This window comes from Ostrea edulis, chromosome 8, assembly GCF_947568905.1.
Source record: "Ostrea edulis chromosome 8, xbOstEdul1.1, whole genome shotgun sequence".
NCBI classification, from domain to species: domain Eukaryota; kingdom Metazoa; phylum Mollusca; class Bivalvia; order Ostreida; family Ostreidae; genus Ostrea; species Ostrea edulis.
The window spans coordinates 19,590,457-19,603,330 of NC_079171.1; the positions used below are offsets into that span (position 1 = coordinate 19,590,457).

At 35.5% G+C, this 12,874-nt stretch overlaps 1 protein-coding gene across 7 annotated transcripts in view; it reads right to left on the reverse strand.

Annotated features, from left to right (window-relative positions):
- Positions 1-12,874, reverse strand: part of LOC125662688 (atrial natriuretic peptide receptor 1-like) — a 282,927-nt gene that overhangs the window by 12,140 nt on the left and 257,913 nt on the right. For all 7 annotated transcript variants that reach the window (XM_048894996.2, XM_048894997.2, XM_048894993.2 and 4 more), the window contains 3 exons: positions 12,464-12,602; positions 11,788-11,872; positions 2,322-2,448 (listed from right to left, as the gene is read on the reverse strand). In XM_048894996.2, coding sequence (XP_048750953.2) covers positions 2,322-2,448; positions 11,788-11,872; positions 12,464-12,602 — 351 coding nt within the window. The remainder of the gene's footprint in view (positions 1-2,321; positions 2,449-11,787; positions 11,873-12,463; positions 12,603-12,874) is intronic.

Sequence of the window (12,874 nt, forward strand, 5' to 3'; positions counted from 1 at the left end):
GTTTGGTCGGCTGAGTCAGTGTTTCTGTTGTTTTTTGTGTGCGGGGTTTGGTCGGCTAAGCTACAAGTTGCAAAGCCTCTATAATTTAGAACAACTCCTTTTTCCAGAAAAATATTTGTAAATTTGGGGAAAACATTTATCAAATCGTGCGATATTGGAGATACATGTAGTGTTGGAGCGAAGTATCATTTTCTATCGAGAGAATCCAATGACACAACAGTATAGATATCAGTCACTCTATAGCGCTCTTTGACATTGGACCAATCCCTATCAGTTTTCGGTTTCACTGATTTAAAGCAACTTTTGTAAGAGAAATAAAATGCATGTATTACTGGCCCAATGTCAGAAAGTGCAGATTTATAAAGTGACTTCAAACTTCTCATCCTAACGAACATTTGATTGTTGGGGACTAGTATTATAAATTTTCCCCTTTATGTACAAAATGTAACAAATGAACGGAAAGGTTAATAAATGTCAATGGTTATTTCAAATAATCAATTCTTCCTATAAATACATAATACTCTATATCAATGTATATTCAATAATTAGTCATTGGACTGGGGAAGTATTATGTAGACTATATATGTCTTCACTATATATTTTGTAATAGCAATAGCATTCATTATATCGATAAATCTAAGCGATCTACATGAAATTCAAAATGGAAAGTTGTTAATTTGAAAATTGAAAACGAAAGTAGCTTTAGGTATTTTTTTGTCAAATATATCCATTTGTATCCACTGAAGAACATATTAAAAATACCAATATCACATGGAATACCTACAATAAACAGCTGCATGACTAACACTGTGCAGTATTATCAAACAGCTGTACATGTAGTTACATAGCATCACAAATTTTAGGATGAGCAAAACGTCAGCACATGATGAGCACTTTTCTGATGAGCAAACAAAATAAAATCTAGGAGCCCATTTTGCACCAAAAGCAATGACCTACAAATTTGGATCAAGGGACGATGAGTTATACATCCACAATAATATACAATGATACATTTTAAAATGTTCATTTCGGTATGATTTTTTGAGGGAGACAAAGTCTCGCCGTCTTAATATCGCTATATCAGGCTATTTTGTCAAGGGGAATAACTCCCGTCAGAGAAGACTCGGTGACGCTTCCTCTGGAGTTATCGTCAACGTTACCATCCGGGAACTCTATTCTAATAGCACGTGATACACACGAGGGAACGGCCATTCGGCTCTCTTTCTTCAGCTTCTCTCCTCTGTGCATCCAACATAAAAACTGACGCGTAGCCATCAGCCTCAGTTTGCTGAAAATAAAGGACGGTATTAAGGAGACTGGATCGGTACTAAATTGATCCAGGGTATTTTTAATGAACAATTATACAAATTGAGCGTCATTAGCTTCGATAAGGAGCTGTTACGTATCTCAGCAACGGTTATCACAAGATCAGAATCCTCATTCAATGTTGTTGAATGAGAAATGCGAATGATGAAAGGTCTTAAAGTGATATACACTGAAATCTTACCATGCACTTAGATTCACTGGAGCCACGCCCCTCTGTCGCCGAACAAGCATCACGTGAATGAAAACAGCCAACAGGACGTCACGATTCAAAACTACTTCCCGAAATTCTTTATTTGATGTAATGCATGTTCCGCCTTCCTGGAATATCCCATAGAGCTCTAGCTGTCTACAACACACTCGTTTCGTGGGCCCCTCTGCCGCCTCACATTGTCCACATTGGCACCAATCCAGTTCATGCGCATCTGACCGTTCTATCAACACGCGCCCTTCTGCGCATGCCTCTCCATTTGTCGTCTGTGGAGGAAACATGGCTGCCATGGTATTTTAGTTTAACGTTTGTAGTACATCGATATTATTACCACGAATAACGTTTCTTAGCTTAATACGATACCAAATTCTCCACCTTGACAACAATCTCAAAGTCTGGTACTGAGAATTATATATCAATCAGGAAATTTCCTATAAATAATTATACTTGGAAGGAAGGGAAAAGAAATCACAAGAATTCAGGGGGATGAATCAGGTATACACAAGGGCGAAGTACAACAACATTTAAAGTCAAAGAAGCATAGAAGCCGTATTAATCAGGAAGGCAGAGATTATCATTAGAGAGCAAAGAAAAGAATATGTGTGTCTTTGTGTGGACCATTGCCGAATTCAGGTTGAAAACATTTTCAAGAACGGAGCTTTGAAATGTCAAGAAGTAAACATTCTAAGCGTCATTATTCTACATAAACAGACATTGTATAAAATTTCCATTATCATTACTGAGTGCATGAAATATGGAGAGAGAGCACAGAGGTAACTTGACATACCCTAGTGAGACTGAGATTGCTGCCTTGACGTCTCATCTTCCGGTCGTTTTCCATGGTACCGAACATTATGTCGTCCCACCGCACGCGCCAATTCATTTCCGCTAACTCGGCCTCCAGCTTTATATGTCTAAGAAAAAGGAATACACTCACTTTAACTTCGATTCAATAGTCAATGTATTTATCATATCAGACAACAAAAAGGCATTGTAGGCATGTTAGACAAACAAAGTTTATCACGCGAGGCAATAGTCAATGTATTTATCACATAAGGTAGCAAGCAGTCACTGGATTTATTACATCGTATAGTCAGTTTTTAAATCGCGGCAAGCTACTGACAAACAAGTTGATGGTACAGGGGTTTCAACAGTCTCGATTGAAGTCGTTATAACGATCTAGTTCGTCAATACAACCTATCATTGGGTCAAATCCTGTCTGGCGTGTTTCATACCGATTGTTAGGCCGTTCTTGACACTCCGTTTACCTGATCAGGATACAATGCTCACGGTGCGTGTGACCGGTCGACAGGGAATGCTTACTCCTCCTAGGCACCTGATCCCACCTGGTGTGTCCAGGGGTCTGTGTTTGCCCAACTATCTATTTTGTATTGCTTATAGGAGTTATGGGATTGATCGCTGTTCGTTATCTTCACCTTTCATGAGGCGACAAACAGCCATTGTATTTATCACGTGAGGCAACAGACAGTCACGGTATTTATTATATCAGACAACAAACATCATTGTATTTATTATGTAAGGCAAAATAGTCATTGTATTTATCATGTCAGACAAACAAAATTAAAATACATCTTGAATTATACAAAAGTCAAACATATTCCTGGATTAATCCGGCACAACCCTTTTATATACGAAACTTTATTATATGAGTGTTGATTCTTTTTGTCAGCTTTGTAATTCAATAATTAGGTGTAAATCATTTTTACAAAAACATTATAACAAGAATGAACCAAGGTAGGGATTGTCAAGAATAAAAGGTGGTAGACAAGGGGGTCTAACTTCCCACCATTCTCTTTATCATGCACGGAGATTCTTGCTATTAGATTAAGAGGTAATAAACTAATACGGGGATAAAGATAGGGAAAGTCACAATTTAACATCAAAATTTGCAGATGATATTACTCTTTTCTCAGATGGCACTAGACAATCCTTGGGGGCTTTTATTCAAGAATGAAATGTATTCAAACAAATATATGGTATATCAGTAAATCGCAAGTTACGTAAATTTAAAGGAAAAATGAACACATATTTGACATGGGAAAATAGATATTTTAAAGTACTGGATATAGAATTTAACGGAATTACGAGAGATTGTTAAAAGTATTCTAAATATTTTTTAAATGTATTTAAACTTTGTTAAAAACATGTGAAAGAAGAAATCCCCCCTATTGCTTGTACCACTGTAATTGAATCACCTGTTATATTCAAACTGGTACATTTATTGATTACTTTACCAAATCCATCTAAAGATATGTTTTCTTTGAATTCTGTCCTCATTTCAAATTAACAAGAAAGAAGTAGCAGTGCAGGATTATAAAAGGGGAAAACTTGATTGGTATAGAGAATGTTAAAGACACCATGAAAATACCTTGGGTGAAATTACTTAAGGTTTCTGCCACATGACAGTCATGTATAGATGCAGATATTGATATCAATAAAGTTACTTCTTAAGGGCCACTTTATGCTCTACAGAAAGTGGGGAAATCTAAGGAACAGTTTTGGTTTGATGTATTTCAATCTTGGAATAAACTTGTTAATTGTTATACACATGACGATAATACCACTCAAGCACAGTTGTCTTCAAGTGCGTTATAGTATAATGGGAACTGTATACCTTAAATATTGCATTCATGGAGTGTTTCTTTTTGTTTCACGTTCTGTAAATGATTTTCACTCATATTCAGACGTCACCAGTCGTAGGTGAAGTACCTACGGTTAGCGCTCACTGCTGTAGCAGTGAGGGTTCTTTAACGTGCCAACTCCTGTCGCGACACGGGATCTCCGAAAGTCAAATCTGAAAACCCTTGATTCTCACTTCTAAATGTCAAGCGTTTGGCGAAGAAGCATTACGAAGCGAATGCTCTACCGCGACCGTGAAACTAAATCAGATATCTTTCAGAATTGTAAATGAATGGATTATTGAAACTTTTTCATTTAATGTTATAACTAGTAAAATGAGCATATGGCTGTATCATGAATGACTACCTTAAATATATGTATATTATGTCGATGTCATGAACGACCACCTTAAATATATGTATATTATGTCGATGTCATGAATGACTACCTTAAATATATGTATATTATGTCGATGTCATGAATGACTACCTTAAATATATGTATATTGTGTCGATGTCAGTGCAGAAATTTAGTGTTGATATATACAATATACAAGAATGACCATGTTGGAAACTTACAAGTAAAAATGAAAGTTACTTGGGCGACAAGAATGTATAGTAATTGCAATGATATTTTATATCCCTATAATATATATGAATAATCTTTCATTGTATTTTCTGTAATTAAGTGTAAATTAAAAGACTGCCATTATGAGAGGGCCTTTGTCCTTGGCACACAAGTGCACTATTGATTCTACACGAGTATGAAAGGTATTGATTGTAATATATTTTTCTTTTTGCTGTTCTATTCTCTCACTGTTCCTTTATTTGATAGCTCTTGTTACCTGGACATTTAGTTACATGTAATATTCATATAAATACCCCACACCCAATGGTTAGGTTGGAATTCGGAGGTTTGGAGAAGTCTTGACCAAATGAATCAACAGTCACTTCCCAAATAATGCCAGGGTAATAGGCAGTTACTGTAAATGCAGCATATTTAGCGATTTTCTCTGATGTAGGCCCCAGAATACAAGGCTTTTCGTGGTAAAGATGTGAATCGCATCCGGCGTATTACAGACTACGCAGGACATCTGTGAAAGGTGAAGATAACGAACAGTGATCAATTTCATAACTCGTATTAGCAATACAAAATAGAGAGTTGGGCAAACACTGACCCCTAGATATACCTGAGGTAGGATCAGGTGCCTAGGAGGGGTAACCATCCTCTGTCGAACGGACACACCCGCCGAGAGCCCTATATCAGGTAAACGGAGTTATCCGTAGTCAAAATCAGTATGCCAAGAACGGCCTAACAATCGGTATGAAACAAGTCAGACAGCATTTGACCCAATGATAGGCTGTATTGGCAAACTAGATCGTTATAACGACCATATAATTTGCGATTTGCTGATTTTATACGAGACTGTTGAAACTCCAGCACCTTGAATTTGTTTGTAAGCAGCCTGCCTCGATTTAAAAACTGACCATACGCAGAACAAACTCTTGCGTATCGAATCAGTTGAGATATATAAACACCATATGCAGGTGATAATGGATTATTACTACATAAATAAGGGAAGTCGACGATGGAGAAGCTGAAATCATCCCGTTCGTCATAAAGTTGAGTTGATAGTTTGCCGTTAATATATATTTCCAATAAAATATCTAAGTATGAAGCAGAAGTGGACGACTCTGTGGTGTATTTTATTTCGAGTTTCACTGGGATATATCGAATCGACATATGAATGGGAATTATTATTGGTAATAGATATGTCGAATATATATAACGAATATGTCGATATGTCATGTGATCCAATGGTCGATATATCTAAATGTCAAATTGAAGGCCACAACAAGATATTTTTTCTTCTCACGTAGAAGTTTTTGAATAAATTCTGCTTCATATGAATATAAAAACAGTTCAGCTAACAAAGGAGTACAATTCGTGCACATGGGAATTCCAACAGACTGTTGGAACAGATCACCAAAGACCACGAAAATATTGTCAATGAGGAACCCCAGCATATTTTTAATTTCAAATTCTGAGTACTTGTGCATGGAATCAGAGTGGTGTTTAACAAAGTAATTTTTTGGATGACTGATCACTGTGATAGATACAAAAATCTATTTGCTGTCATTTTTGTTTTCGTCTTTTAGATATAAAATATCTTAAAGTGGCCTATTTTATATAAATGCATTTATTTTCAGTTGAACAAAATATTTTATTCGAGAACAAGCTGCTTCAGTTTTACACTTGGACCTTATGTGCACAAAAGATGGCAACTCCCGAAAACATTTATTTGAATAAAATATACAAAATATTCAAACATATGAGAGAAGCGATTTTTCTATAGGAATAAGAAGGGAAGTAATTGCTCAGTTAAGAGTTAATTTGGAGAGTGTGTCATCTATCTTGTCATGTGACCCAAAGTGTGTTCAATATAGTGATGTATCACATCCGAGGTTTTTTTCTCGACAACCGAGTGGTACTCCGATTGACTTTAAAACTGTTGACCTCTCACTATAATCAACAATGTGACCGCGTCACAGACAAGCATGCATACACACACATTTTTTGTCTTTCTGTCAACTAGGAATTAATCTATCACCTCATCATCAACGTGAATTTGGAATATATAATGGCGTACATATTAAATTTATTATTCTAAGTTACTTGATCCGGAGCCCTGTTCTCTTGACATGCGCGGATCATCAGATCAAATTCTATGCTCCGCGTCTTGTTTGATCTAGCCTGGGTTTTTCGTGTGTGTGTGTGTGTGAGGGGGGGGGGGGGGGGGGGCAACAAATCTTGGAATTAGAAATAAGATTTTACTTAAAAGACTGCTCAAATAAAAAAATCAGTTTGAGATATTTTTCGAGAAATTTAAGATTCGATTTAACATTTTTTGTTGAATATGAATTGTCTTTATTTTTGTAGGATAGATGTAAGTACTCATTGAGGTATAATATTTGCTCATAAACTAATAATATCTAAATAAATTTTCCACGAAGTTGTGCATTAACTAAACAGTATTTTTGGCATATGCGTGACATTTGCTGCCTATGGAAACTGATGAAAGCAAGCAGCCACAGTATTTATCATGTAAACCACGTAACGTACACCCGCTACAGGGGATCTGTTTTTGCGTTTTTCAATGTTCGTAAAAAATCAGGTAATCAAATTTCCCTTTCATGAAATATATTTCTTTAAAAACAATTGTTCACCAAACGGAAATTTGCACCATGCAGTGTGTACTGTTCCCGATAGAGAATGCTCACATATAGCGATTTATCAGGCGCTAGTAAGACATAGGGAATGATAGATCTAAATATTCTGTACATTCTGGGGAAATAACGCGATAAAACGGACAATCTGTGAAATCAGAAACTATAATGGATTACTGAAGGAAAGCCTTTTTTCTATGTCTTCTCATTCTTAATTTGGTACGTTGGAAACAGTCCAGTGCAGTACCGAGTCTGCTAGACAGCTCCCTAATTGAAAATTCATGGCCTTTTATTTTACAGACATACTACTTTCAGTAGCATTGTTTCAACGACGGTTAAAGAATAAAGCTTAATGAATTAGTTTCTAAATACGCTACACAAATCCAGCCATTAATTGTTTTTGATGGTATCACAATTTTCCTGGATCCTTCTGTTTTCGATCTGTTGCTCACTACCAGGCATTCACTGTTCCATTTCAGGACATTTAAGACAATTTTTGATTTACGGTGTCTTTTTGTCGTTTTTTTGGCCCAGATCATTATATTGAGTATTCCTTCTCCTCTAACTAAATCATTTCCTAATTTGGCAGATATTTGGATGGAGTAATTTGGAATATTAAATTAGAACAGACGATATAATTGGCAGTAATGAATGACGTCAGAGATGTGACCTGACAGTCTCAGACGCTGATCCCCTCTGCCGACAATAATGCACAATCTTGGATTTAATCCATTTTAAAAACCTTTATGCGTTTGTGAACATAAACGGAGAAAACAAACCTTCAGCAATAATTTGGAAAAAAAATTAATAGCACGCAACTTGTAATGTCCCTTCGTGATTTGCCAGAAACTGGCATACATATTAAGGAGAAAGAAAAAAACCCAATTGAAATGCCTATAATAGAATTCTAAGAATTGTATATATAAACAAGTGAAGATAACGAACAGTGATCAATCTAATAAATCCTATAAAGAATACGAAATCAAGAGAAGGACAAACACGGACCCATGTACATAGCATATGTGCTCAAGAGAAGTAAGCATTCCCTGTTGACCGGTAACATACATATTTAATTCTGATACAAAAACCCCCCAAAAAACCCACTAACCATCGTGATAACTGTATGACGAGTCCGATGTATATAGACTAAACTTCGAGAAGAAGAGAGAGATATACACGAAGAGGGATAAATGCATGAAGATAGATAGATAGATAGATAGGTGCATATATAAATAAGTAAATAGATAAATACATGTAGATAGATATATAATAGATAGCTGTAGACACATGTAGATAGATATATAATAGATACATAGTTACTAGACATGTACGTAAGTAGGGAGGTAGATAGATAGATGTAGATAGATTGATAGATAGATGTAGATAGATAGATAGATGTAGATAGATAAATGTAGTTAGATAAATAGATGTAGATAGATAGATAGATAGATAGATAAATGTAGATAGATAGATGTAGATAGATATAGTTAGATAGATGTAGATAGAGAGATGTAGATAGAGAGATGTAGATAGAGACACAGACTTATGAACATTATGTACATATGTAGCAATAACGGACTAATCACCGCGATGACGTTTTGAGAAATACACAGAAATCTTTGAAATGGGGGCTGTGGTTTTCATGCTTGTGTAATCTAAAAATAAAAAGATGAGATTGATACAGGAAATTTCTATTGATATCGGTGTCGAATGTGTTTCACTACAAATCCGTCATAAATCACTCATGGGGCTCATTCTCCTTTGTCTGCCATCACAACTCTTACAAAATGAATATCAGCTTTTGTGGCAGACAGAATGCGTTGTATGAAGTTCCGTGGCATATGTTGTACAGTTCATTCATCTTGTCTGTTCGTAATCAAATGTTTACATCCCCAATGTATTTGCCTTTGTTTCTTTAGAAATTATAATGATAGCCATTTCCTTATGAATGTGACGCTGTTGTGAACAATGCGCGTATGAATCTTGATAAATATAGTGCGTCTATTCTAATGACTGGGAAATCTGACAGAAACGAAAGCAGAATGTGAATTAAGAAAAAAAAAAGGAATTTCATTTTTCAAGACACGTGAAGACACTATGAAGTGTAACGTGCTTCATGGCGGACACCGACGGCATGCATCGCAGTATTTTCAAAAAACTGAAATTTCTTTCTTCAATAAAAATTTCAAACCCCGAGAAGTAAAAAGGCGATATTTTTCGTGATAAAAAGTAACATTTATTTCTTCTAATGTTTCTTAATTAGAAAAGTATGGTTTGAAGTGAAATTTGTAAATTGTTATCAATGACTTTGAAAAAGATACGGTCATCAACCCCGGGGCCTCCTGAAACGAAGGGCGAAATTACAAGGTCACTGCGACCGGCTGTTACTGCATTACTAAGAATGTGAAGCAAATATTTCTGACAAGTGACCAGTTACCCAGACGTCGGCTAGTTCACATTAATTCACTGTCATTGTACACTGTCTCTTCATAATCAATATTCATGCCCCCTTAACTTTTCTTTCCTTTTCATTTTTATGACTATTTGCCACCAACACATGTCTTGGTACTCAGGAGAGCTAAAATCTTGAAAGTTATTTTGTCTCTTTAATTTCAGAGTCCAGACCAATCCACCCTATTGTAATTAAAGGAGTTGTTTGTCCATTGAAACATATCTATTATTTTTTTTAAAACAACACAAATAAATATCATTTATGAATGTAATGATTAAAATCAGAAATCACGCATTTTTCTTTTACACTAATCTAAAGTAATGTTGAATACCAAATGCAATTTTTTTTTTTAAATAAAAGAACTGCTACATGTACTATCTTTTGACTCTCACATGTAATATTAGTCACATGTATTATTAGTCACATGTAATATTAGTCACATGTATTATTAGTCACATGTAATATTAGTCACATGTATTATTAGTCACATGTAATATTAGTCACATGTAATATTAGTCACATGTATTATTAGTCACATGTAATATTAGTCACATGTATTATTAGTCACATGTAATATTAGTCACATGTATTATTAGTCACATGTAATATTAGTCACATGTATTATTAGTCACATGTAATATTAGTCACATGTATTATTAGTCACGTGTAATATTAGTCACATGTAATATTAGTCACATGTAATATTAGTCAATCGGTGTGATGACATTTGGGACGTTCGATAGAAAGACGTCACCATGATGTCCAATAGTGACGATACTGACGTCACCATGATGTCCAATAGTGACGATACTGACGTCACCATGATGTCCAATAGTGACGATCCTGAACACAAACTGACAACGGGATTTATGCTCAGCTACAGACTTTTAAGAACTATGAAGTTAAATTTAAACTGCAGCATTTACTATTACACTGTATATTCTTTAGAGAGTTATTCATGACGGGTTACACTATATATTCGCTAGAGAGAGTCTATTCGTGACTAGTTGCACTGAATATTCGCTAGAGAGAGTTATTCGTGACTGATTACACGGTATATTCGCTAGAGAGGGTTATTCGTAACGCGTTACACAGTATATTCGCTAGAGAGGGTTATTCGTGACTGATTACACGGTATATTCGCTAGAGAGGGTTATTCGTGACTGATTACACTATATATTCGCTAGAGAGAGTTATTCGTGACTAGTTACATTATATATTCGCTAGAGAGAGTTATTCGTGACGAGTTACAGTGAATATTCGCTAGAGAGAGTTATTCGTGACGAGTTACAGTGAATATTCGCTAGAGAGAGTTATTCGTGACGAGTTACAGTGAATATTCGCTAGAGAGAGTTATTCGTGACTGATTACACTATATATTCGCTAGAGAGAGTTATTCGTGACGAGTTACACTGTATATTCGCTAGAGAGAGCTATACGGGAACTTCGTAGATTTCTCTGGGGTTGAAAAGTAATTTTGGGTTCCTGGTACTAATCAGTCACGTGGTCTAAATTCTGGAGCATTTGACACAATCACATTACATCATCTAACCATTGTATTGTAATGTCAATCAGAGTTATTTTCGGTACAGTGAAACCTGTCTAATCCGACATACACTGGGATACATTTTTGTCCAAATACAGAGTGTGTTGATAAACAGTGTGTCGGAATAAACAGTGTAAAAATGAAAATATGAAATTGAGAATGAAGAAAATGGTCGGAATGCCTAGTCAAACGGGTTGCATAAGGGTTGGATTAGGCAGTTTTCACCGTGTAATGCTTGTTATTACTCTGTATGGTCTACACGTACAGGTATCGGTATATAAATATGTATTGTGCTCCCTGTGTTACCTAAATTCCTATAAATATTATTGCAGTGACATACCTGTATAATACATATATATCTGTACATATATATTCCTGTGTCACCTACCTGTATATAAAAAAAGCCGCCACCAGCACTATCACCAGTAGAGTTCCCAGTACAATGATAACGATGCCATACTCAGGGAATGGCTCTAAAATACAAATACACAATGCTTTAATCAATGCATTAAGTACAGGTGTGAAGTTTTATTTAAACAAGACACCTGTGGGTCACATAACTCACCTGAACTACTGCATTTTATTATGCAAAACATTACATCTAAATCGGGGGGGCCCCTTCTTTGAACCCATGGTATGAACAAACAAGCTACTCAAAATGAAAATACTTGGATATGAAATATGACTTATTGATTGTGCCCTTATGATTCTCAAGTAGAATTTTTTTTAATTTTTCCTACATAATCCTATGTAAAACTTTGAATACCTTATATCCCAGAGCCCTGAACAAACCTGAATCTACATTATATAGCAAAACTGACAAAGAATTTGATAAATGGCACCCTTGTGACAGACAGTCAGACAAACGTCGATCTTAGAAGCTCTGACACTTTAATTTTCATATCCAGGTGAGATAAAAAGGGTATATCAAGGACTTAAGTAGAAAATTTAAAAAGTTTGCAAATCATATTTTATCAAACACCCAGTGTACCAGTGATTAACTATTTCATAGATATATTCTTCTGTACAGTATAAACGTTACACAAATTCGAAAACACCCTTACTTTCAGGAGGACATTTGGCACCGTCGAATCCACACTTAGGTGTATCGGGTGGTGCTGACTTCCTGTTTCCAGCCCAGTGAATTTGCTTGTTGGGGACCGGCATATATTTTTTGTCTTTACCAAAGTAATTAGCTACCACCTGTTATAAAATGAATGTAAAAATCCCAAAATGAAACAATCATTTTACTGTCCAGTAGACAGTGCAGATATCCTTGTACTGTTGAGTTATTGTTGGAACCAATTTTCCCTAGAAAAATAGTACTTTTCATGAAAATACCTAATATTTCGAATCTTCCAGAATTTTTTAATAAATTTCAATAAATTGCTTTACTTTTCTGTTAATGATTTCTTGTTTACATTTTCAGTCAAACTGACGACATCATTTCAATGTTTAATAATCATCATGAAAAC